This window comes from Poromitra crassiceps (genome assembly GCF_964638095.1).
Source record: "Poromitra crassiceps genome assembly, chromosome: 9".
NCBI classification, from domain to species: Eukaryota; Metazoa; Chordata; class Actinopteri; order Beryciformes; family Melamphaidae; genus Poromitra; species Poromitra crassiceps.
The window spans coordinates 42763370-42790776 of record NC_139630.1 but is presented as its reverse complement, the minus strand read 5'-3'; the positions used below and the strand labels follow the sequence as shown (position 1 = coordinate 42790776).

The 27407-nt window shown below is 43.7% G+C and overlaps 2 protein-coding genes across 2 annotated transcripts; both read right to left on the bottom strand.

The window, feature by feature from the left end:
- Positions 1-487: 487 nt before the first annotated feature.
- bpnt1 (bisphosphate nucleotidase 1) lies at positions 488-13480 on the bottom strand. Its single transcript, XM_083643239.1, has 9 exons — positions 13434-13480; positions 12581-12702; positions 12130-12234; positions 11741-11848; positions 9417-9465; positions 8400-8491; positions 6855-7052; positions 5976-6081; positions 488-2708 (listed from the first exon to the last, which is right to left on the bottom strand). The coding sequence occupies exons 2-9, from the start codon at positions 12698-12700 to the stop codon at positions 2557-2559; spliced, it is 930 nt and encodes a 309-aa protein (XP_083499365.1). The 5' UTR covers positions 12701-12702; positions 13434-13480; the 3' UTR covers positions 488-2556.
- A 550-nt stretch (positions 13481-14030) lies between these two features.
- saysd1 (SAYSVFN motif domain containing 1) lies at positions 14031-17141 on the bottom strand. Its single transcript, XM_083642728.1, has 2 exons — positions 16820-17141; positions 14031-16332 (listed from the first exon to the last, which is right to left on the bottom strand). Exons 1-2 carry the CDS (start codon positions 17018-17020, stop codon positions 16003-16005), a joined length of 531 nt encoding a protein of 176 aa, XP_083498854.1. The 5' UTR covers positions 17021-17141; the 3' UTR covers positions 14031-16002.
- Between the last annotated feature and the right edge of the window lie 10266 nt (positions 17142-27407).

Genomic DNA, 27407 nt, shown 5'->3' with positions numbered 1-27407 from the left:
CATTGTAACTTTGTGGATGCGTGCACATGTTACATTGTAACATTGTGAATGCGTGCACATGTTACATTGTAACTTTGTGAATGCGTGCACATGTTACATTGTAACTTTGTGGATGCGTGCACATGTTACATTGTAACTTTGTGAATGCGTGCACGTTACATTGTAACTTTGTGAATGCGTGCACATGTTACATTGTAACTTTGTGAATGCGTGCACATGTTACATTGTAACTTTGTGAATGCGTGCACATGTTACATTGTAACTTTGTGGATGCGTGCACATGTTACATTGTAACTTTGTGAATGCGTGCACATGTTCCATTGTAACTTTGTGGATGCGTGCACATGTTACATTGTAACATTGTGAATGCGTGCACATGTTACATTGTAACTTTGTGAATGCGTGCACATGTTACATTGTAACTTTGTGAATGCGTGCACATGTTACATTGTAACTTTGTGAATGCGTGCACATGTTACATTGTAACTTTGTGAATGCGTGCACATGTTACATTGTAACTTTGTGAATGCGTGCACATGTTACATTGTAACTTTGTGGATGCGTGCACATGTTACATTGTAACATTGTGAATGCGTGCACATGTTACATTGTAACATTGTGAATGCATGCACATGTTACATTGTAACATTGTGAATGCGTGCACGTTACATTGTAACTTTGTGAATGCGTGCACATGTGTGCTGCTAGTGTGACTGAGATGGGTTTTGTGCCCTAGCCAATGTAAAAACCATAGATTCTTCCAGACCATAAGGGTCAAATATTCCCTGTTTTACCTCTTATGTTCATGCAATGCACTAATAATGTTCATGCAATTTTCTCAGTTACTGTCATTCATGGATGTTTGTTCTCCCCATGGAGATATATTACTGACATACTGAGATTAAAAAAGAAAATACAAGTGCAATAAATATTGCTAAAGAATATTGTATGCCACTCATTCATTATAGCCTATGTGACATTTAAAAAACAGAAAGGACACCATACACGATCTCAAAAAGGACCTTCATATAGCCTCTTTTCATACCAAACTCCTTTCTGTCAATGTGACTTTCTTCTGTGGAAATGGAAGAGTGGAAGTGGCTTTTCCCACGTATCTATGAGAGCATCTGTGGTTGGATTTATACAAGAGCATAATATTGGATTTTCAATCCTACGTGACACAGATTTGATCTTTTCATTATTGATTTAAAAGGGACAAACAGATCTAGGCAACCATAGGGTTCAAAGTCAGATGTTCTGTTCTTAAATAAATCCCCTGTGTGTGTGTGTGTGTGTGTGTGTGTGTGTGTGTGTGTGTGTGTATAAAGTGTTAAACACCAGCGAGCAGATCCAGTGGATAGAAAGTAGTAGTATAAAAAATAGATAGACAAAGCTGCCAGTGCAAGGCAGAAATATACAGCAAGTCATGTGCTGGATACAGGGCCAGTGCAAGGCAGAAATATACAGCAACAGCAAGTCATGTGCTGGATACAGGGCCAGTGCAAGGCAGAAATATACAGCAACAGCAAGTCATGTGCTGGATACAGGGCTTTGTAAAGTCATCACTTCAATGGCCTAGTTTCTGTTACATGCTGAATAAGAAATGGACATAAAGTAAAGGCACAAGGTAGTTGACAGTGTATTCATTTTGAAAGAAGACCACAGCTCAACAACACCTTTGTTCTTCATTGTCAGACATTGATCTTCCTTGTACATCCCATCATTGGAAATCGCATGACATTGTCAAGAAGTCAAGCTCAACAATGAGCTCAACAGATGGCATTTTGTTGTTTGCATTGTGCTACACATTACTCCCACCTAGTGGTAATTTAAAGTAACTAATTTCGTCTCACTAATGAACATTTAACCTATGTATTTTATTTATTTGGATCTCGCCTTTTGCCTTGTAAATCTATTGGTCTTCAAGTTGGAAACAGTATGTTGTTTAAAAAAAAGAGTTTTGAGATTTGTACAAGTTTGCTTCAAACTTAGTGAAATAAATGGAAGTGCTGTTCAGCCTGCTCTCTGCTTGTTATTCCAGACTAATTCAATGTATGAATGTCAAAGTTGAGGTAAATCAGTAAAGTGTGATCTTGAAATCATGCTTGATCTTGTGCTGTTTAAAAACAAGTTACTCATACGTTGATGTTTTACAAACAACTTGTCATGGCGCTCAAGTCAGATTTTTGGCAATGTTGATCAAATGTATTTTCAATGAGGTGAAAACTCTAAACTAAAGCTAGGATGCTAATCTGCATTCTTGCCTTTCAACAAGTGAATCAGTGTTTTATTGCACAACGATAATTCAACAATGTAGGATAGGATGCCTAGGATCAAAATCTTGTATAAGTTTACAAATGTGCAAAAATCATGTATGTGATGTAATAGAAACTTAGTGTTGTCAGTATGAAAATGATTATGAAAATGTCTAGCACAAAGAAGTGTCCTGTGGACGTCACCTCCGGACGTGTGCACAAGAACTCTGGTCTATGGATTTGAACCTTTTGTGGTTGGTTCTCTGCACCACAGAAAGACAAGACTGTACTGTAGCAGACCTCAGTCTGACTTCAGGGCTTGCAGCACTGACTGTGGCACTCTGCTGACATAGTACTGGTGGTTGTGTAGCGTAGCCAGCACCCCAGCAGAGTTCATGTGCTTTACATTAGCGTCATAGCAGTATGCATTACCGCGCATATCAGTCAGTTTGCCTGAAGAAAAAGGAGGAAGCAGATAAATGGTTAATTTGCAAAACTCTTAAAATATCACACTCTTGGCAACAAAAGCAGGTCTGCAAGACATACTGTTGAAGTTTGTTTTAAAAAGTATAGTTTAAAATGCGTACATGGTGTACTAGGGGCGGGTATTGGTATTTTCGGGCCGAAATAACCCAGCACCAAGTAGTATCGAAACTTCTCCAGTCAAACAATACCTGCATTCCATCCTTTTTGTACACAGATCTAGAAAAAATTACTATGGTTTTGCTCGCCTCCAATCACTGCAAGCGTTCTTCAATTGAATGCGACCTATGATTGGCCCTCTACCATAGCAGCTAAAAGCCATACAGAGTTCAGATGCCACCAAAATGTAAAAAAGGTATCGAATGAAATATCCTATTGGTATAGCGCAGGGGTTCCCAAACTTAAGAATGCCGCGGCTCACATTGAAATCTGAAAATCGTCCGGGGCCCACCCAACCCTTTAATCACAACTCTGATCAACACACGAGACTGTAAGATGATGTATTTCCCTATAGACGGCTTTCACCAGAGCGCAACCCCACAGCACTTCGTTTTTCTCAGCATTCGGCAAACTGCAGAAATATTCACTCGACATCGTTATTTTTGTTTTCGCTGCTCAGCTGTATAGACGGTTTGCATGGAATGGTCAGTCCTGCACTTGAATGTTTTTTTTTCTTTTATGTCCATAGCAAACACTGCAACAGGAAGTGATCGGGGTTCAATTTAGAATGTTTTTGTTGTCAAGTTAAAAACGTCTATATGCTTTTTATATTATATATATTTTTTTTTCTTCATTAAAGCAGCTACGAGCAAGATTTTCGATTGTTATTAAACAGTATAATTACAATATTGATGCATCACATCTTACCTATAATAGTAGCTGAGACCAAAGCCGTGTGAATCGGAGATTGCTCTCTTAAGTCTGTGTCTGTCTAAACTCGCGTCAACAGGGGGCTCTCTCTCTCTCTCCTTACCGCCGGACCGGATAAACCCGGAAGTGAAACCCGGAAGTGAAACACAGCTGCCTGCCTTACCCCGTTCGCGCTGCCTAGCAACATACCATAAACAAGGAGAATGCCATGCATACTCTCGCGAACATCTCTCGTTATATTCTAACAGGTTTTTTGGAAGTTATTTTGTGGTTATGGCCGAAGTGGCTGCTGCAAACCGTTTCATTTCACTTCCTGATGTGCCCTGGCCACAGAGAGACTAACACTGGCCGATTCACTCGGGGTTCAAGCGAGACTACTCTGCGTTGGTCTCGTCTACTATTAGAGGTAAGATGTGATGCATTGATATTAAATTTAGACTGTTTAATAACAATCGAAAATCTTGCTCGTAGCTGCTTTAACAGAGCATGTGAACTTGGGCATAAGGGAAATTAATAATCCATCCACATACAGAAACATTTCGGCAAAATACCCAAAAGCAGATTGACAAAATTTTCTCCCCCCTTATTACTCATCATAAGTATTTGCATGCATAACACATTTGTTGAGACAAAATATGATGAGCAACAACAGAAGAAACCAATCCACAAGCTATTAATGCTAGGCTGTGAAAAATGGTATACCTTATCTGTAAAGGGGAGACTCATGGGTACCCAATGAACACATTTTCATTAAGCTAAATTGTGCTGAGAGGTCAAGGGACCCCTTTGAAATAGTTTTCCCTCGCCCAAATTTAACCTACGTTTGGAGCATTATTTAGCCCCCTTCCCGACAAGCTAGCATTATTATGCTTGGTAGCAATGGATGCCGAAGGTCGTAGGTTCTAGTTTCTTCTGATAACAGGATCTCCACTCTATCTTTAAAATTGACCCTGCTACAGCCATTTGATTGCCGGCGAAAATTGGGAGTGTTGGCAGACCACTCGCGGCCCGCCTGCAGTACCTCCACGACCCACTAGTGGGTCGCGGCCCACAGTTTGGGAATCACTGGATAGAGCTCACTTTAAGGGTACTAGCAGAGGTGGAAAGAGTACTGACAAATCCTACTCAAGTACAAGTATTGTTACTTTAGTGAAAATTAACTCAAGTACAAGTAAAATTTGTAGTCCTGAAATTACTCAAGAGTAATAAAAAAAAAAGTTGCAGATTGAAAAGTACCCAAGTAAAAGTACATTTGCATTACTTTAATTAAAAATGTTTTATATTTTAATTATTTATCATAATAATTACATTTCACACCAGTGTTACCTAAGCTGTTCCTGTCTTTGGCTGTCTTGTCTTTCATACTGAACAGCTCATTCAGATGCGGCCAGAGATGCTCAGTTCTGTCCTTTGCCAGACGAGCTAGAGCTGCTAGCAGCGGTTCATTCAAGAACACTCTCGTCATAGATTTAACCATTTATTGCATAAATAGAAATACAGTTATGTTTGCCGTTGAAGGCTCCGCTCTTTACAGAAGATGCTCCTGCCTGAACAGGCACAGCAGCAAGCTACGCCGAGCAGGGAGGGCCGCAAAAATCCCACATGGGGATACAAGATTCCAGATCAATTTAAAGCCATAGTGAGTAACAGAGGGAGCCTAAGCAAGACATGGAAAACATGTTCACATTTTGAGCCATGCAGGCTCTTGAGCTAGAATACATGATAGGCCTTTGAGCCAAGAAGTCTGAGCTAGAAAGGTGGAGGCTGGGGTGGTGGAGGCAAAGTATTGCCAGCAGCAGCAGTGTGAGGTAGGCTAAGTGTGAGGCAGCATGGGTAGAGCAGATCAGGGTGAGAGAGGAGGCCGTATTTAAACAGACCGCCTTATTGTGAGAATGGCTGTGGTTGGTGAATGAATGATCCAATCAGCAGCTGACAGCTGGATACAGCTGGGGCGTAGCCTATGACTTCCATGTCTCGAATGAACTAACGCAGGCTTCATCAATATCTACTCATCTCAATGCTACTGTGTGCTACATGTATAGTGCTGTTTTCCTAGTGCGGTGTATGAAACAAAAGTCTACATTTAAAAGTACTCAAGTAGAATATTATCTATAATTTAAATTACTCAAGTAAGATTAAAAGGTATAGCATTATAAAAATACTTTAAAAGTACAAATCCTCAGAAAAAGCCTACTCGTACATGCACTTGGAGTACTTATACTTGAGTACTTTCCACCTCTGGGTACTGGTATTGGTAGTGGTGGTATCGTAATTTTCTAAACCATACCCAGCCCTAATGGGGACTCTGTAATATTTGATTAATATGACCAACATGTTGTGCTCCAGACAGACAGGATGTTGTTTTACCTCCAACAGCATGCAGAATGGCTTCAGGAGCACACGTGTCCCACTTCTTGCATCCTGGACTGGCAAAGACATAGGCAGAGGCCCTCCCCTCCAAAAGCTGGATGATCTGCAAAGAGATGAGTCAGTCAGCTTCCCTGCTGCACGAGTTATAGACCCTTTTCACAGCAACTGTTTTGAGGTGGTAAAAGCAGAAAGTAAAGCAGGTGTAACGAATATCATTAATTATGGTCCCATTCCATTTAGGTGTTCCAGTGCCAGGACTCTCGTTAATGTTATTGGTTACACTTGCTTTACTTCCTGCTTTACCACCTCAAAATGTTGCTACGAAAAGAGCCTATAGTGCTGCTAATTCTAATAGACTTTATTTCAGCATAGTTCAAAACAAACATATTTATCATGAGTTCAGATTTACCAAGGGGCAACCTCCGGTTCTGACAAATGAAGCCAATGCAGAAGTTGCATTCTTTCTAATGGCCAGCAGGGGGCGACTCCAGTGGCTCCAAAAAAGAGTCAGATTGTATAGAAGTCAATGGGGAAATTACTGTACTTCTCACTTGATTTATGACCTCAGTAAAACTCAATCACTAGTTTCAGGTCTTCTTCAATACAGCTTTTTCAACAGAACAGTGTGCCTGGGACATTCTTTAAGTTCACCACTTCTACACTTGACACTCTTTTTTCCTTCACTAAAGGAGACAAGCTTTGATTTTTTTGTAAAGCTTGATCCAGCCTTACTCCTACATCCACAAACCACACTCCCTCCGTCCACCTCTTTTGACAGTCTATGTTGAAGAGTTTGAGGCACTGCCTCCAAACTGGCCCTGGAACTGCCTTGGTGGAAAAGGGTTAAAAGAGGGTCAACTCTGAATCACATCTCACCTTATTTCCAGCTCCACCCACTCTTATGACCTCGTGAGGCTCCATGGCGTCTACGCAGTCTGTGACTTGCTTGTTGCTATGGGAACGCGTGGTGGTGACGACACGTCTCTCGCCCGGGACGTCTCGCAGCTGGAAGCCAAAGGCCCCCAGCCCCAGCATCCCCCACATGGTCCTTCCCAGCTTCGCCCCGTCTCCCAGCTGAGGAGGCAGAAGAGTGGGTCAACATTTGGTGCACTGGCGGCTTTCAGAGACGACAGCTGGATCGTTTAGTCTGATCTCTACTAATCTCTCCACAGACTCAAATATTACGTTAATCGCTGGGCTCCGCATACTACATAAATAAGTCTGTGCCACTTCGCAGCTCCCGTTTTGAGGGCGGGTCTAGGGATCAAAATTGAATAACTGACAGGTCGTGGCACCAATGAGAGAGTGGTTCATTTTCAAAAGTCAACAAAGTCATCAGATTGGGTGGCCTGATCGCTAAAATCTTTAATGATTGGTGCCCCCAGGTTTTTGGGGGAACCAATCACTGGCCAGGATTCTGACACCAGTATGGAGTGAGCAGTGTCCCAGACCCAGAGAGAGATCTGCAGCATGCAGTAACGTAGTGTATCAGCGTAAAAACTCTCATGGGTCTAGCGTTGAGATTAGGGTCGCTTTCACATAATAAGCTGGTGGACTCTGTGGGGTAAAGTTGCAACATTTTTGCATTTTTTAATTGGTCCGGTTCACTTTCACACAGCAATTTGTCAAGCGCACCAAACTTTCTGAACAATGTCACATGGTCGAAACGGTCACTCGTCTATTGGACAGAATAGAGAAGGGAAATCTCTTCTCTTCCGCCAGCTTTTTGCCTGGGGACTGACTGAACAACACAAGTGAATCCGCGAAACACAAACCATGGAGCAACACCACCTGCGATATTGGGATTTCTGGTTTTACTTTGGTGTTACTATCAACTAAATATTTTACAAGAATGTGCCCAATATGAGCATCAGATGAGGCAGCAAGCTGTTGAACATTTCATTCTGCAGATGAGACGAGTGAGGCAGTACCGAAGGAGAAGGCAAGCCCTGTTGAGAGACAACAATGTGTTGTTGTTATGATGACGTACGTCACGCAGCACGGCACGCACACGTGTACAGTGCATGTGTGCGTACTGCAGAGTTTGTTTTGCTTCCTTCTACCGCCTTCTACTCATGATGCACTGGCGCTTCCTATTTTGCTCTTGTGTTTAGTTCGGTTTGCTTTCACACCACAAACGAACCGCGCCAGGGTTCACTTGGAAGCGAACCGAGACCTACGTTTTCAAGCAGACCAGAGTTCACTTGTTTGTTCCGCACCAGAGTTCGTTTGAGCTTTCACACCACCCCAAACGAAGCGCACTATCTGAGGAAACGAACTCTGGTGCGTTTAAAGTGGACCAAACAGCTTATATGTGAAAGCGACCTAGGTGTCTACCTGGTAGTTGTAGAAAGGGTGGTTGATAACGCCTGCGATGGCTCTAGGTGTGTACCTGGTAGTCGTCTAGGTCTAGGTCTGTACCTGGTAGTTGTAGAAAGGCTGGTTGATGACGCCGGCGATGGCTCTGCCTCCGTATGCAATACCAATGAGTACAGTGACGTTATCGAGGAGCCCTGTGGTCAGAATAGCCGGATGTTAGCTGGAGGCCACGTAACAAACCAAACACTTTTAATTAAGCTATGTCAACATATACTACTCTCTCATTAAAACGTCTGGGGTTTGGGTTTCTAATAATTTCTAGTAATTTTCTCTCAATGAAAAAGAGTTTCTCCTCGAGGCTTATGAGAAAAAACTGCCAAAACCAAGCCAACGAGATTCAGGAGCCACGGTGTTCCTCGGGCTACCTTGTGTAGTCTACGCATTCTAAGCAAACAATGAGAAACAGTCATGATATCATTTGAACTATAAGCTATATTTTATATACAGTACTGTACTATAGTACATTTGAATTATACACAGTACCGTAATTTAATTTATACTGTATTTTGAAAAGCGTTTGAGAGAGCTGTACTGTACATATTTTGAAACAGTCGTACTGTAATAAATATACAAATGTCAATTAGATAGTAATATGTAAGAAGGATTTTTATTTTCTTTAATAATAATCATCTGCTTGACTGCTTGCCTTATAGTGATCAATTTGACCCGGACAGACGTGATCACTATAAGCTGTTTCAACTGTACATTAACAGGTTTTATTACATTTTCAACTCATTGAGGTGGACACTATATTACATTTTGACAAGTTATAATATTTTGTGGTAGTTATTGCAATCTCAGTTGCTACAGAGCTGAAGGGCAGATTTAACATACAAGGTTCAGCCAGACAGTGAGAGTAGCTGGTGGAGCCAGTTCAGCTCATCACTTGAAAATGCCCAGTGAGCCTCTTGGCCAAAAAACTGGATAGTTCACTATTAGGTTTCAGCTCACAGGGCCAAAAACAAACAATTCAGAGTGTTTGCAGTGACAATTGCGTGTTAGAGCACACACTCATTCGAAACAGATGTACGAAAAATAATGCACATTTGAAGTGCTTACCTTCAGTGTATTCCTTGGTGCCATCGAGCGGATCGACCCACACAACTAGCTGAGAGTTAGAAACAATCAGTCAGAAGCAGTGTGTGCACACAACATACTGCATAGCCCCCTCCTACCTGCATAGTGCCCTCATACCTGCATAGAACTCCTACCTGCATAGTGCCCTCATAACCGCATAATGCCCTCCTACCTGCATAGTGCCCTCATAACCACATAATGCCCTCCTACCCATAGTGCCCTCATAACCGCATAGTGCCATCATACCTGCATTATGCCATCATACCTGCATAGTGCCCTCCTACCCATAGTGCCATCATACCTGCATAGTGCCCTCCTACCCATAGTGCCATCATACCTGCATAGTGCCATCATACCTGCATAGTGCCCTCCTACCCATAGTGCCATCATACCTGCATAGTGCCATCATACCTGCATAGTGCCCTCATAACCGCATAATGCCCTCCTACCTGCATAGTGCCCTCATAACCGCATAGTGCCATCATACCTGCATAGTGCCCTCATACCTGCATAGTGCCCTCCTACCCATAGTGCCCTCATACCTGCATAGTGCCATCATACCTGCATAGTGCCCTCCTACCCATAGTGCCATCATACCTGCATAGTGTCCTCATACCTGCATAGTGCCCTCCTACCCATAGTGCCATCATACCTGCATAGTGTCCTCATACCTGCATAGTGCCCTCCTACCCATAGTGCCATCATACCTGCATAGTGCCCTCCTACCCATAGTGCCATCATACCTGCATAGTGTCCTTATACCTGCATAGTGCCCTCATACCTGCATAGTGCCATCATACCTGCATAGTGCCCTCCTACCCATAGTGCCATCATACCTGCATAGTGTCCTCATATCTGCATAGTGCCCTCCTACCCATAGTGCCATCATACCTGCATAGTGCCCTCCTACCCATAGTGCCATCATACCTGCATAGTGTCCTCGCATAGTGTCCTCATACCTGCATAGTGCCCTCATACCTGCATAGTGCCATCATACCTGCATAGTGCCCTCCTACCCATAGTGCCATCATACCTGCATAGTGTCCTCATACCTGCATAGTGCCCTCATACCTGCATAGTGCCGTCCTACCCATAGTGCCATCATACCTGCATAGTGCCCTCATACCTGCATAGTGCCCTCCTACCCATAGTGCCATCATACCTGCATAGTGCCCTCATACCTGCATAGTGCCCTCCTACCCATAGTGCCATCATACCTGCATAGTGTCCTCATACCTGCATAGTGCCCTCCTACCCATAGTGCCATCATACCTGCATAGTGCCCTCATACCTGCATAGTGCCCTCATACCTGCATAGTGCCCTCCTACCCATAGTGCCATCATACCTGCATAGTGCCCTCCTACCCATAGTGCCATCATACCTGCATAGTGCCCTCATACCTGCATAGTGCCCTCCTACCCATAGTGCCATCATACCTGCATAGTGCCATCATACCTACATAGTGCCATCATACCTGCATAGTGCCCTCCTACCCATAGTGCCATCATACCTGCATAGTGCCCTCCTACCCATAGTGCCATCATACCTGCATAGTGCCATCATACCTGCATAGTGCCATCATACCTGCATAGTGCCCTCCTACCCATAGTGCCATCATACCTGCATAGTGCCATCATACCTGCATAGTGCCATCATACCTGCATAGTGCCATCATACCTGCATAGTGCCCTCCTACCCATAGTGCCATCATACCTGCATAGTGCCATCATACCTGCATAGTGCCCTCACACCTGCATAGTGCCATCATACCTGCATAGTGCCATCATACCTGCATAGTGCCCTCACACCTGCATAGTGCCATCATACCTGCATAGTGCCCTCATACCTGCAACTCAAATAGTATTGCAGGGTTTTTCTTGCATATAGAATTACCAGGTGGCCACTCTGTCAGATTGTGTGCCACCTCCAGCTCTCAACAAATCTCTGACAGGTGTTTTCATGGAAAACACTATTTTTTAACAAGTGGATTTCTGTCTGTAATTGCGGCATTACACCAATATTTTGACAATTTAATGTTAAATATTCTTGAATAAAGTTATTTGTTTAAGAAAGCAGTCTTCTGAGTACCTTCGCCTAGTCATATCATATCATATGCAGGTATATGGTATATATGTGCACAATCCACATAAAAAACATCTATTTTCATTCCCCCCCCGCCACACTAAAATCTGTATCAGTCTCAAAAATCCCCTATCAGTCGGACTCTAGTACCACCTCCGCCTCATAGAGACAGGAAAAACCCTGTATTGAAATGCAGTGTATTTCCACATGTCTTAGCCGTTACCTCCTCCTCTTTCAGGCCGATATATTCTGCTGGACAGGTCTTCAGGAGGATTTCCTCAGTCTGGCCGTTCTCAATGAGGTCCTCCTTTGCCTCCTCAGCCGGAAGGTCCTACATGAACGAGGGACAAAGCCTAATATTACCATCCTTCTATTTTGGAGGATTTATTCATTTTGATGAACTACATGGTATACAGTGTGACAAGGGCTAGAGAGAGAGAGAGGTGGCCTTGCAGTCCTTCTTGGGCCCCATTTGGACTAACAAGGTCAAGAACAAAAACACACATGCCTTCCCTGCACACACACACATGGTCCAACATTAACAACACACGTCTTCCCTGCACACACACACATGGTCCAACAAAACACACCGTCTTCCCTGCACACTCTCACCTCCTCTCCAATGATGGTCAGTTTAGGGAAGTGTTTGGACAGAGAGGCACAGATGCTCTGCTGTGCTAGTCTGTCTGCCAGCGTCTGCAGGTCATTAGCCCCAGTCTGTGCATGGGAAAAAAACAAGTTGAAACCACCCAACCCAGTCCACTGTATTATTATTAAGGGTCCAAGCATGTAGTGCGTGCAAGCACGTAGTGTGTGGAACCCTATTGTTAATTGTTCTGTTTATTATTATTATCCCCTAAAACAGTATGTACCTCCAAAACCATAATGCATAGAGTAGCTAAACTTTGCACATAGGTTGGAAATGTCACCCACTCCTCAGAAACAAAAAATTACACCTTACACCAATCTACCAGATTCTGACGCTATAACAGCCCATCTCCAGTCTGTTTTATCTGCATTCTGCACTGGGTTTTTAACACATATAAATGGGATTTGATCACACCTTTTCCACAATGCCAAGGTCTCCACTGTGAAGGACTTTCCTCACAATGGCTCCAGCCTTTTCAGCCACACTGTAGGCAGAGGCCACCAGGCGCATCACCACCGCAGGGGATCCAGACATGACTGGAAAGACAGAATACCTCAAACACTGCAGGTGATCCAAACATTACTGGAGAGACAGAATACCTCAAACAAAACAGGGGATCCAGACATGACTGGAGGATTAGAGACAGTATACCTCAAACACACACACACACACACACACACACACACACACACACACACACACACACACACCGAATACCTTGTTGAGTTCAGTCCCTTTTACACAATCCACATCTCAGCTGTCTCAAAGCCTCCATCTGCTGCTTTGTGATAGGTGTAGAAATGGGTGTAATGGGAATCAATACTGATAATGTAGTACATGAAAAGAGCAACTGCCTCTAATATTGTGTACGTGCAATGACTTTCCTCTCGTATGCTCAGAGATGTCCATCTGTTTCAAGTTATGATGGATTTCTGTCTGTTTTGTGAGACATATGTTCTGTATGTTTCTTTAATTTTTATGGAATATGGATGAGAGCACTATCATCAGTGCACATTTGCTTTGGCAATACGCACGCACGCACGCACATACATACATACACACACACACACACACACACACACACACACACACACACACACACACACACAGCACCGGTATGCTTCTGCAAAACACGCTGATGAATGAACAATATCCTCATGAATAATATAAATAAAAGTAAACCGTTATTAGATAATGACGCCGCGTCATTATATAATAATATCGTAATCTAATAACGTTTTACTTTTATTGACACGTAAGTACTTACTGATGCTAAAGAGAGTCGCCGAGCTTCGCTTGCTTCTCTCGGGTAGTGTTGAGTTTGCCAACCTAGGAAGTGCCAGTGCCGAAGTGCGAAAGGTTTTCAGCCAAAGACCAAGATCAAGATAGTTCACTCCCTATTAAAGGCCTGTGGAAACGTGGAAACCTTGTCCAAAGCAATGTCCACACTAGACAGACATGAAGACGAAGAGACACACTAGCTAGCTAACGCTAGTTAATGCATGTAGCAGCGAATTTATGCACCAACGAGGCTACTACTGGAGTGAAGGTCTCACAAAAGATAACTCAACTCAAAGGTAAAAGCAAGTGGTTTCTCTAACGGCAATTTAAGCAAAGACGGAAGTGTGCATGAGTGAACCCTCTCGCTTTCACTACAAACTCTCGTTCGCAAAGGCGGAAGTAACTCGTATAAACGGACGACGACGGTGGGTCCTAGTATCCGTCGGGTTTCATGACAGTACCACAACCTCACTCCAGGTAGGACAAAAGTGGAGACTACACATGTCTTCAATGACAAAATAATTAAATTTATTTAATTAATCTAAATAAAATGTACAGTCAGTAATGTCTGTAGTGTGTGTATGTGTGAAAGACAGACTCTGAAAAGACCTAAACAAACAAATTAAGAAGCTAATACAGCCTTTTAGCTCAGGCAGGCCTGATATATGACATAAGAGCAAATTAAACTGGTGTACAAACAGCATTGTTGTTTGACATTATCATGGCAACACTGGGCGTCCGGCACGGGTAGTGTAGCGGTAGATTCCCTGCCTACCAACACGAGGGTCGCAGGTCCGCGCCCCGTGTGTCTGCCCTGGTCGCTGCACTAGCGCCTCCTCTGGTCGGTCGGGGCACCTGGTCCTGGGGGCTCTCTACTCTACAGGCCGAGTTGTAATATTTATTTATATATAAATATTTATTTTAGTGGGAAAAATGTATATATTGAAAAATAGGTAACACTATAATAACATTCAGTAGTAAGTAATTTATAAGCTATTAATGATTTCTTCATTTACTAATGATTTGCTCATCATTTGTTCATGATTATCAAATGTGTAGGCTATAGACAGGTTGGAATATAAAAACTTTGAATGACTTACAACTTAATCATCTACAAATGTATATCAATGTTTTGATGATTAGTTTGTCATTAGTTCATCATTAACTAATAGCTTATAAATTATTTACTACCGAACGTTATAAAGTTTTACCGAAAAATATGTCCCTTCATTTTCATCTTAAAATCAAACGCACCAAAGAAAACATCATCCTACAATTAAATATGTTTGAAAAGTTTTATAGCATTTAGGTGATTGATTAAAGAAAATATATATTAGAAAATATTTCCTTTCATTTTCCATCGTAAACATAAAGCCAAACACACCTCGTTATCTTGACAACAGGAGGTCTAAGACAAACCACACCATTTTACTTATGAAGCTAGAACTATCTAATGAGATTACATAAATTGGCTTTTTATTTTGAAACGTGTGTCGTGAGTGTGCTTCTTCCTGAATAAGTGCACGGTATGTTTTCTACAAACTACGGTAATCAAGTGATCAAATTGGAGGTTACGTCATGACAAAGAAAAACATTGGCCCCCAGTTACAATCTGGGTTTCTCGTGTGGCCCCCCAGGAAAAATAAATGCCCTCAATGTATTTGTGCTTGTATAAGTCTCAAAGCCTGGACAGACACGATCGGTGTTCAGTCCCATCATGGGACTGAACAATACCGATGGGACTCCCATGTTTTCAATCAATTACATGTCAGTTATTAAAATTAAATGAAGTAAACTTGAAGGTTGAAGATAGATTTTTAAGCCCTGAGAAAAGTGAGCCATTTTAAAAGGGGGTTTAGCCCAATGTTTGAAAAGTCAGCCACATTGTACAATTAATAGTTTATGAGTTTTCATTTAAAAGTGTAAGGATATGAATACTATGTTGTACAGACGAAATTATTCTTTAGTTCCTGTTGTAAATTATATAACCCTGTATAGAACTGGGGGAAACTGGTTGGGCGGCAAAATAAAATTATTTTAGAGCAAATGATCAAACCTTTTAACATCAAGGACCCCATCTCATAAGATTTTTGCTTTTAGAAGGATCAGTAACAAGTAAAAAGTAGAGTCTGCACACTGCGTAGAGACTTCACTCCCAGTTTATTTGCATTTACGTTTTGGTCATGGCAACCTTCATCTGAATTATACTTTTTGTTACTGATCATCTGTTGTCCTGCACCTGCAACATTGAGTGGATGTGTGTGCTCTACTTTTATTTGAACCCCCTGAAGGACCCCTGGAGGTCCCCAGACCCCACTTTGAGAACCACGGATCTGAGATATTTATTTGTAAATCATATGTTTCCATCCATTGCCAGATGAAGATCGGGGGACCGAAACGTTGCACTTTGTTTAATAAAAGTCTTGGCAAAATGAAGTCACTGTGCGGGGAGTCTTCTGCCTCTTCGACTTGTCCTGCTTCTCTGACGCACCTGACGCTGACGCACACAGTAGTGCAGAGACCACTTCTCATTGACTCCATCCAGGTGAGTGACTTCATCTGTTGTTGTTGGCCAGCGGTCTGTAACCCATCTCTCCCTCCAGCTGCTCTGCAGTGATCGCGCCCAGCAGAGGCTGACAGTCCGGATTGAAGACAGAATAAGCGCTCAGCTCTCCGGGTTCACGGGCGGTCGGGTTGCGGAGTCCTTCGTACAGCCAGTAGAAGAGAGAGATGAGGAAAAAAGGCAGGCCGAAATCCAGCTCAGCAAACAGTCCAAGGAGAACCAGCCAAAGCAGCATTTTGAGCAAAGTCAGGTTGGAGAAGGCGAGTTGTGTGGAGCCCAGCCATCTGCCCAGAGCACTGTCCAGCAACCAGGCATCAAGGGCCTGAGGGGAAGAAGACACACAGGCACAGTTCAGAGACTGGGCACCTTTCATCAGTAGGGGTTTTAAATACTACACTACTAACCTAACTTGGTATGACTTACCAGATAGCAATATACTGTATAGGCAGTGGTTGAAAGAGTAGTACAGTAGTAGAATGTCCTACTCAAGTAGAAGTAGCTACTGTTACTTTGCTGATATTTAAGAAGTAAAAGTACTGCTGTAAAAGTCTGCTGAAGTAAAAGTAAAAAAAAAAAGTGGGTCTCAATGTATTCAGGGGACAGAGATTAAAACTATAGATTCTTTAATTGGAATATTTATTTGGAATGACAACCGCGACCGTTTAGTTTGAGGTCGTCCGAGAGAAAAAAATTGTCGTCTGGTGCCCACATGACCAGGAGGAATTTGCTTGTCAGTTGTAATGAAACGGTAGGCTATAAGAACCCGACTTCACATAAATTCATGCCATAATTTGAATGAAATAACTTACATCGACTTTAGTATTGTCCCTTGAAGTCGGAGGCGTCGTAGTGTTTGACAGGTCCTCAGGCTCTGCCTGTTTGCTGCCAGCTGTTGCACTGTCTGTCTGGTCAGCTGTGTCCGCTGCTGGCAGTGTTCTGGACTGAGGAACGCTTATGGTCGCATTCTCAGCCTTTCTTCGGGCTCTGAACTCTGCTAGCTTTTGTTCCATTACAAATCTGACATTTACCTAGCCTGGGGTCTGCGTGGCAAACGTTACCTTAGTAAACTGCCAAGAATATTTACAACTCATTCAAAACACATGATCTGTGGAAATACTTTACTATTATGGAAATACCTCACTGGCTGCTCGTTATCTGTGTTCTGTGAGCGAATATAAGAGCTAGCGAATATAAGAAGTTCCGGTGAGATTTTTCAAACAATTTCAAAGTAAAAGAACGATTCTGCACAATTATAGAGCAGACAGGGGCGATTGAAAAATCATTATTTTCCACATTAAACTAATAAACTAAGCATTTAAATGAAGCTATATAATACAAATGATGTTTATGTATGACAATAACTGTTTCAATAACATTGAGAACGTTCTTCTCATTATCTTAATAGATAAAAGCTGTTCACTGGAGTGCATAGCCTTTACAAATTGGACACTGGACAGGTTTGTGTTCAAAGTGGGAGCTTGCCAAATATATGCACGCGCTCTGATAGACCTCCTCTGTGACATCACACTGTCAGCTAACCTGGGGAGGGGTAAAAACAACCATGCCAGGCCATCAAACCCACCCAGAGCCCAGAGGTCACTCATATTGTCATTTCTGGAGTAATATTGAACACTGTACACCCCTAGTGGCAGCACAAACGATGTATGCACGCGCTCTAATAGACCTCCTCTGTGACATCACACTGTCAGCTAACCTGGGGAGGGGTAAAAACAACCATGCCAGGCCATCAAACCCACCCAGAGCCCAGAGGTCATATTGTCATTTCTGGAGTAATATTGAACACTGTACACCCCTAGTGGCAGCACAAACGATGTATGCACGCGCTCTAATAGACCTCCTCTGTGACATCACACTGTCAGCTAACCTGGGGAGGGGTAAAAACAACCATGCCAGGCCGTCAAACCCACCCAGAGCCCAGAGGTCACTCATATTGTCATTTCTGGAGTAATATTGAACACTGTACACCCCTAGTGGCAGCACAAACGATGTATGCACGCGCTCTAATAGACCTCCTCTGTGACATCACACTGTCAGCTAACCTGGGGAGGGGTAAAAACAACCATGCCAGGCCATCAAACCCACCCAGAGCCCAGAGGTCATATTGTCATTTCTGGAGTAATATTGAACACTGTACACCCCTAGTGGCAGCACAAACGATGTATGCACGCGCTCTGATAGACCTCCTCTGTGACATCACACTGTCAGCTAACCTGGGGAGGGGTAAAAACAACCATGCCAGGCCATCAAACCCACCCAGAGCCCAGAGGTCATATTGTCATTTCTGGAGTAATATTGAACACTGTACACCCCTAGTGGCAGCACAAACGATGTATGCACGCGCTCTAATAGACCTCCTCTGTGACATCACACTGTCAGCTAACCTGGGGAGGGGTAAAAACAACCATGCCAGGCCGTCAAACCCACCCAGAGCCCAGAGGTCACTCATATTGTCATTTCTGGAGTAATATTGAACACTGTACACCCCTAGTGGCAGCACAAACGATGTATGCACGCGCTCTAATAGACCTCCTCTGTGACATCACACTGTCAGCTAACCTGGGGAGGGGTAAAAACAACCATGCCAGGCCATCAAACCCACCCAGAGCCCAGAGGTCATATTGTCATTTCTGGAGTAATATTGAACACTGTACACCCCTAGTGGCAGCACAAACGATGTATGCACGCGCTCTGATAGACCTCCTCTGTGACATCACACTGTCAGCTAACCTGGGGAGGGGTAAAAACAACCATGCCAGGCCGTCAAACCCACCCAGAGCCCAGAGGTCACTCATATTGTCATTTCTGGAGTAATATTGAACACTGTACACCCCTAGTGGCAGCACAAACGATGTATGCACGCGCTCTAATAGACCTCCTCTGTGACATCACACTGTCAGCTAACCTGGGGAGGGGTAAAAACAACCATGCCAGGCCATCAAACCCACCCAGAGCCCAGAGGTCATATTGTCATTTCTGGAGTAATATTGAACACTGTACACCCCTAGTGGCAGCACAAACGATGTATGCACGCGCTCTGATAGACCTCCTCTGTGACATCACACTGTCAGCTAACCTGGGGAGGGGTAAAAACAACCATGCCAGGCCGTCAAACCCACCCAGAGCCCAGAGGTCATATTGTCATTTCTGGAGTAATATTGAACACTGTACACCCCTAGTGGCAGCACAAACGATGTATGCACGCGCTCTAATAGACCTCCTCTGTGACATCACACTGTCAGCTAACCTGGGGAGGGGTAAAAACAACCATGCCAGGCCGTCAAACCCACCCAGAGCCCAGAGGTCACTCATATTGTCATTTCTGGAGTAATATTGAACACTGTACACCCCTAGTGGCAGCACAAACGATGTATGCACGCGCTCTAATAGACCTCCTCTGTGACATCACACTGTCAGCTAACCTGGGGAGGGGTAAAAACAACCATGCCAGGCCGTCAAACCCACCCAGAGCCCAGAGGTCATATTGTCATTTCTGGAGTAATATTGAACACTGTACACCCCTAGTGGCAGCACAAACGATGTATGCACGCGCTCTAATAGACCTCCTCTGTGACATCACACTGTCAGCTAACCTGGGGAGGGGTAAAAACAACCATGCCAGGCCGTCAAACCCACCCAGAGCCCAGAGGTCATATTGTCATTTCTGGAGTAATATTGAACACTGTACACCCCTAGTGGCAGCACAAACGATGTATGCACGCGCTCTGATAGACCTCCTCTGTGACATCACACTGTCAGCTAACCTGGGGAGGGGTAAAAACAACCATGCCAGGCCGTCAAACCCACCCAGAGCCCAGAGGTCACTCATATTGTCATTTCTGGAGTAATATTGAACACTGTACACCCCTAGTGGCAGCACAAACGATGTATGCACGCGCTCTAATAGACCTCCTCTGTGACATCACACTGTCAGCTAACCTGGGGAGGGGTAAAAACAACCATGCCAGGCCGTCAAACCCACCCAGAGCCCAGAGGTCATATTGTCATTTCTGGAGTAATATTGAACACTGTACACCCCTAGTGGCAGCACAAACGATGTATGCACGCGCTCTAATAGACCTCCTCTGTGACATCACACTGTCAGCTAACCTGGGGAGGGGTAAAAACAACCATGCCAGGCCGTCAAACCCACCCAGAGCCCAGAGGTCATATTGTCATTTCTGGAGTAATATTGAACACTGTACACCCCTAGTGGCAGCACAAACGATGTATGCACGCGCTCTAATAGACCTCCTCTGTGACATCACACTGTCAGCTAACCTGGGGAGGGGTAAAAACAACCATGCCAGGCCGTCAAACCCACCCAGAGCCCAGAGGTCATATTGTCATTTCTGGAGTAATATTGAACACTGTACACCCCTAGTGGCAGCACAAACGATGTATGCACGCGCTCTAATAGACCTCCTCTGTGACATCACACTGTCAGCTAACCTGGGGAGGGGTAAAAACAACCATGCCAGGCCGTCAAACCCACCCAGAGCCCAGAGGTCATATTGTCATTTCTGGAGTAATATTGAACACTGTACACCCCTAGTGGCAGCACAAACGATGTATGCACGCGCTCTGATACACCTCCTCTGTGACATCACACTGTCAGCTAACCTGGGGAGGGGTAAAAACAACCATGCCAGGCCGTCAAACCCACCCAGAGCCCAGAGGTCACTCATATTGTCATTTCTGGAGTAATATTGAACACTGTACACCCCTAGTGGCAGCACAAACGATGTATGCACGCGCTCTGATAGACCTCCTCTTCACTGATAGACCAGTGAAATAAACCTTGTCTCAAATGTGAGAATGTAGAGCGCCCAAACACAATGTATGCTGTGCTAAAATGGAAGGATGAGGAAACCAATGGGTTATAGCACCAAAGTGATTTGCAATACCTCAAAATGAAGATGTACATCTCTGGGTTCACCAGAAAAAGGGGTCTTGCACTTGTGGACAGTTAAGTGCTTTTAAAAGGAAATATACATTTTGATTTATGTCCTCTGTCTTTTATGTGATGTGTATATTTAGTCCATGGGCCAAACACCAAAATTTCACATATCGGTACCACTCAAGTGGGCAAATTCTAATCATGATTTCTGAACATGTATATATCCATAGATGATATTTTAGTATGATAGCCTTTCCAGAATGGTAGCTTTCTCACGGTTATCAGCTCATGAAGTTAGCCAGCCCCTACAATAATTTGGATTCTAGGTGCCGATGCATATCCTATTCTAGGCTCTTTTTAGGACCTTTACTCATGTTTGATGAGAATATCTTTGATATAATTCTAAAGGGTAGCTTCCTAGCTTTCATTTAAGCTCAGTTTTGTGTCTCTCTGACAAATACAGAGGTCACAGGAGCTCCTCAAACTGTCAGTGACATTCGTTTTTCCACAATTTTCGTCTAAACTATAGTTTTATTTCAGCACTGTGGCATCTAGGAACATCAGAGATACAAACAACAAACACTGGAATACTCACAGGACTATAAGGATTCAGAAAAGGTATCATGTGCCCATACTATCCCATCGTGAGGGTTGAATGTGGCCCTTAAGGTAGAAGAATGACTTCTCAAGGGAAATGAGCCAGAGCCCTAAATTTAACAAATCGGTACCAGCCAGGTGGGCAAATTTTACTTGTGATTTTTTAAAATTCATATACATCCCTAGATTATGTTTTTATATGATAGACCTTGATGACTGGTAGCTTATTAGTGCTTATGGCCTCTTAAATTATGGACTGCTGTCGTTCAAAACTAGGAAAGTGCCCTCCCTGGAAATCATCTTTCTTTCATTAACCGTTGCCTAGGGTGTGTCTGGACTACTATTAATATTACATAGATATAGGCAAACTATCCTATGATATTGTACATACTATACTAGATATACTATGCTTGTCTACTAAAGTGGCACATTTCTCAGTCAAAAACAGAGTAAATTGACACGTTTCTCACTCAAAAATAGTTTTATTTGTGTTACATTATATGAACAGCCACATTCAAAATGTTTCCAGTCTTTCAGGACAATATTAGGACAATCTACCCTTCCTGAGACACCATGCCACCCACGAGGGCAACACCATCATCGTCATTCACATCTGAGTGTGCTGGTTGGCACATTTTTGTAGTTTGCACAGGTTTGTGCACTTCAGACCATTATTGAGACCTGTGCACTCTGGTGGTTTGCACGACCTCACACACTTGCAGGAGAGCAACTGCAAAACGGTCTGGTGCTGGGGAACCGCACATCCACTGGATTTCAAGCTGCCCCTCATCGTCTGTGGTCCACCCATGGTCCTTGGGGCTTGGTACAGATGGCTGGGTTTGAAGAGACCGTCTAGAGATTGCAGTCTGATCTTTTGCATGAATGGAATGCATTAATAGCCAATCCTAAAATGGTGGAAGCTGGCTGGACTCGACCTCCCCACGTCTGGTGCAGAAAAGTTGGTATCGGAGGAGGTTGACATCTGTAATGTGTGTAGAGGGTACATATACGTAATACATGTGGCACATGATTTCCAGCAGCTTCTTGAAGAGCTCATTAGAGACATCCCAAGCACGGCCGAGCTCAAGGAAGGCTTCTTGATGTGACCAGGTCTAAATAACTGACAACGCCACCTAGGGAGTTTCACCCAAGGAAATACCAGGGCTTTAATGCCCACAGATAAACCATACAGATTCGTTTACAATGGTGAAAGACCAATGAGAGGAGCAGAGACGTGGTTTCCAGGTATAAAAGTATATTATTTATTAGAAAAAGCTCAGACTAATTGCAAATTGCCAAATTATTAAGATTTATTCAAATAGTGCTAAAAACAGCTAAATTGCAAAAACAGGGAAATGCACCTTTAAAATGTCCAAGCTATTAAGGGGGAAGGGTAAAAGCAAAGGGCACTGGAACTGAAGTGAGAGGGATTGACTGGGTTAAGGGTAAAATATGAGAAAGCTTAAGAGTAAAAGTACCTACCACACCAAGCGTGTACAATATCACACACACACACACACTTAAAGTGCTTGGTGCATAAGGTGCTTAAACAAGACACACTGCAAAGGCACACTCACACGCATGCAATATGAAAGGAAGAGGCAGGTAGGGAGGGCCCGTAGCTCACACCAGTCTAATCCCCACCCACTCCAGTGGCCAGGCCTATGCGGGGCACAAAGAGGGAAATATTAGTTCTGGACAGTTAAAACAACAATTCAATCTTTTACTAAATTACGGTACACTTATACAGCAGTAGAAGGGCAGAACAGCTAGAACAGCAGCTTAGGTTCTGTATAAAAAGAAAAGGCACAATTAGCCACAGACAAACAGAATGACATGTGACATGCTTTTAGCCCATTATTAGACTCACCAGCAGCAGTTAGCATTGGCATACGAACAGCTCCTGCTACCCAGACCCAGGACAGATACACAGTAGTCTGTTTAAGGAATGAAACAAACCCCATAAACACAAGGAGACATGCAATGTGCATCAATCAAACATAATTCTCACTACATACCTTCCTCCAATGGAGGTTTGGAGGGGAAGACACCAGAGAGAGAAGCCAGCCTTAGCCTACACTCTGTTAGGCAGGCTATTTATAGGGGCTGGCCAATTAAGGGGCAGGCCAATTGAGGTAGCCGGAAACACCTGGTGTGTGGAGATTAGTGGGCGGGACCCATAGGTATAGGTCACCCTGCCACATTGATATGTCCTGTCTGTTCAGGGTGCCCACTTTTCCGTGTCCTGCAAATACGCTGACAGTGTTGCAGCCAGTGAACGTGTGCATGCCAATCAAGGCGCCAGCAATACTATTGCCGCGTGATTTGCATAGTTTGGTGATGTCCTGGAACATTGTCTTGTTCTGTGTTCCACATTTTTGGTACATTGGGCATTGGATGTCCTTGCTCCAACCCAGAGTCAGTAGCACGACATCTGTGTCTGCCATGATGATCACTGCCTTGAAGCCAGACTCTGCTACATGGAGAGCATGCATTAGCATGCAGGTGTCAGCTTCTTCCTGAGAGGATTTGAGCTGTGTTACCTCCTCCCATTGGTTCCTGTTGATTTTGAAGCAGACTACTTCACAGGTAACATATACAGTAAGGCCTTGTCTTGTAGTTTATATCTGTGTTTGGGTCCTTTCCATTCCTCAAACAAGAATTTGATCAGACTGACTTTGCTGGCAGCGCTGTAGAGCAGTTTCCTCCACTGCTGGATGTTGTGGCTGGAATCATGCAGGTTAGCTACATCTGGCGGGGCAACAGTTGCAGTTGACAAGCTGACAAACTCATATTGATCTGGACTGAGTGGATTCACAAAGGAGTTTCCCATGATATCAACAATGGACTGTACTTTAAGGACCATAGGTGGACCACAGATGATGAGGGGCAGCTTGAAATCCAGTGGATGCACGGTTCCCCAGCACCAGGTGCCGTCTTGCAGTTGCTCTCCTGCAAGTGTGTGGGGTCGTGCAAACCACCAGAGTGCACATGTCTCAATAACGGTCTGAAATGCACAAACATGTGCAAACTACAAACATGTGCCAACCAAGACAGTGAAGAAGAGCTTGCTGCACAGCTGGTAGACTCAGATGTGAATGACGATGATGGTGTTGCCCTCGTGGATGACATGGTCTCAGGAAGGGTAGATTGTCCTAATATTGTGTTGAAAGACTGGAAACATTTTGAATGTAGCTGTACATATACCGTAACACAAATAAAACAATTTCTGACTGAAAAGCGTGCCAATTTACCCTCTTTTTGACTGGGAAATGTGCCAATTTAGTAGACAATTAAGTATAGGATATATATCTATCTAGTATAGTATAGTATGGTATGGTATGTATAGTATCATAGGATAGCATGCCTATATCTAGACATGTAATATTAACAGTTAGTAGTCCAGACACGCCAGGGAGAGGATATAATGAAAGAAAGATGATTTCCCATAATTCCCATAAGTCCATAATTTAAGAGGGGTGGTTAAGCACTAATAAGCTACCATGGTCATAGGAATTTAAAAAAATCACAAGTAGAATTTCTCCACCCGGATGGTACCGATATCTTACATTTTGGGTTCTGGCCCATTTCCCTCAAGAAGGCATTCTTCTACCAAATTCAAAGGGCAAAATTCACCCCTCACGATGGGATAGTATGGGTTCATTATACCTTTTCTGAATCCTTATAGTCCTATATGAGTATTCCAGTGTTTGTTGTTTGTGTCTCTGATGTTCCTAGATGCCACAGTGCTGAAATAAAGACTATAATTTAGGTGAAAACTGTGGAAAAATGAATGTCACTGACACTTTGAAGAGCCCATGTGAGCTCTTTATTTGTCAGACAGACACACAACTGAGCTCAAATGAAAGCTAAGAAGCTACCCTTTACAATGTTGTCAAACATGTTATCATAGAACATGGTTAAAGGTCCTGAGCCTAAAATAGGTTATGGATCAGCACCTAGAATCGAATTTATTGTAGGGGTTTGCTAACTTCATGAGCCGATAACTGTGACAAAGCTGCCATTCTGCAAAGGCTATCATACTAAAATATCATCTATGGATATATACCTGTTCAAAAATCATGATTAGAATTTGTCCACTTGAGTGGTACCGATATGTGCAATTTTTGTGTTTGAATAAGAAAATGTCCAATAAATATGAAAAGCTACTCCTGTGGAAAGGCTATCATATATTAATTTACTTATATTGACCCTATAAACAATTTAGTATAGGTAAAGTTTTGCCCACCCATATGGTACCGATATCTGGTCTGGCCCATGGACTAATTAATGTTATATGTGTTTTAAAGTCGCACTTATAGCCACACATTGCGGGGGGGGGAAGCAGCGGGGTTATTTAATTGTTCCTGAGGATGCTGCGCATGTGTGCCGGATAGCCGGGTCTTCCTATACGTTTGCAGTGAAGTGATGACGTTTGCAGTGCAATCTGATTAGTGTGCCCTTGTGGGGTGAGATTTGTGGTGTGAGTTGCAGTGCTCATTTGCAGTGCCCTAAACTGGAGGGGTGGATTTGCTGTGGTTTTGCTGTGGTTTTGGCAATTAGCCCATACACGGGAGTAGCATATACGGCCTATGTTGCTGGCATTCAAAAGGGGGGGGTTTAGAACGCAGACTGTGTCCCTTACCTGTGTGTAAGGCTGATGGTGCCTTAAATTATTAATAAAGATTGTTATATTTTGATAACCCATTGGTTTCCTCATCCTTCCATTTTAGCACAGCATACATTGTGTTTGGGCGCTCTACATTCTCACAAATAAAACAATTTCTGACTGAAAAGCGTGCCAATTTAGACCATTTGAGACAAGGTTTATTTCACTGGTCTATCAGTGAAGAGGAGGTCTATTAGAGCGCGTGCATACATCGTTTGTGCTGCCACTAGGGGTGTACAGTGTTCAATATTACTCCAGAAATGACAATATGACCTCTGGGCTCTGGGTGGGTTTGACGGCCTGGCATGGTTGTTTTTACCCCTCCCCAGGTTAGCTGACAGTGTGATGTCACAGAAGAGGTCTATTAGAGCGCGTGCATACATCGTTTGTGCTGCCACTAGGGGTGTACAGTGTTCAATATTACTCCAGAAATGACAATATGACCTCTGGGCTCTGGGTGGGTTTGACGGCCTGGCATGGTTGTTTTTACCCCTCCCCAGGTTAGCTGACAGTGTGATGTCACAGAAGAGGTCTATTAGAGCGCGTGCATACATCGTTTGTGCTGCCACTAGGGGTGTACAGTGTTCAATATTACTCCAGAAATGACAATATGACCTCTGGGCTCTGGGTGGGTTTGACGGCCTGGCATGGTTGTTTTTACCCCTCCCCAGGTTAGCTGACAGTGTGATGTCACAGAAGAGGTCTATTAGAGCGCGTGCATACATCGTTTGTGCTGCCACTAGGGGTGTACAGTGTTCAATATTACTCCAGAAATGACAATATGACCTCTGGGCTCTGGGTGGGTTTGACGGCCTGGCATGGTTGTTTTTACCCCTCCCCAGGTTAGCTGACAGTGTGATGTCACAGAAGAGGTCTATTAGAGCGCGTGCATACATCGTTTGTGCTGCCACTAGGGGTGTACAGTGTTCAATATTACTCCAGAAATGACAATATGACCTCTGGGCTCTGGGTGGGTTTGACGGCCTGGCATGGTTGTTTTTACCCCTCCCCAGGTTAGCTGACAGTGTGATGTCACAGAAGAGGTCTATTAGAGCGCGTGCATACATCGTTTGTGCTGCCACTAGGGGTGTACAGTGTTCAATATTACTCCAGAAATGACAATATGACCTCTGGGCTCTGGGTGGGTTTGACGGCCTGGCATGGTTGTTTTTACCCCTCCCCAGGTTAGCTGACAGTGTGATGTCACAGAGGA

Excerpts from the sequence above, each read along its gene's own strand:
- bpnt1 (XM_083643239.1), bottom strand. The coding sequence starts at position 12,700 with ATGTCTGGATCCCCTGCGGTGGTGATGCGCCTGGTGGCCTCTGCCTAC. Across the intron at positions 11,849-12,129 it reads TGACCATCATTGGAGAGGAG|GACCTTCCGGCTGAGGAGGC; the intron begins GTGAGAGTGTGC and ends TCGTTCATGTAG. Across the intron at positions 8,492-9,416 it reads CACCAAGGAATACACTGAAG|GGCTCCTCGATAACGTCACT; the intron begins GTAAGCACTTCA and ends TTCTGACCACAG.
- saysd1 (XM_083642728.1), bottom strand. The coding sequence starts at position 17,020 with ATGGAACAAAAGCTAGCAGAGTTCAGAGCCCGAAGAAAGGCTGAGAAT. Across the intron at positions 16,333-16,819 it reads GGGACAATACTAAAGTCGAT|GCCCTTGATGCCTGGTTGCT; the intron begins GTAAGTTATTTC and ends TCTTCCCCTCAG.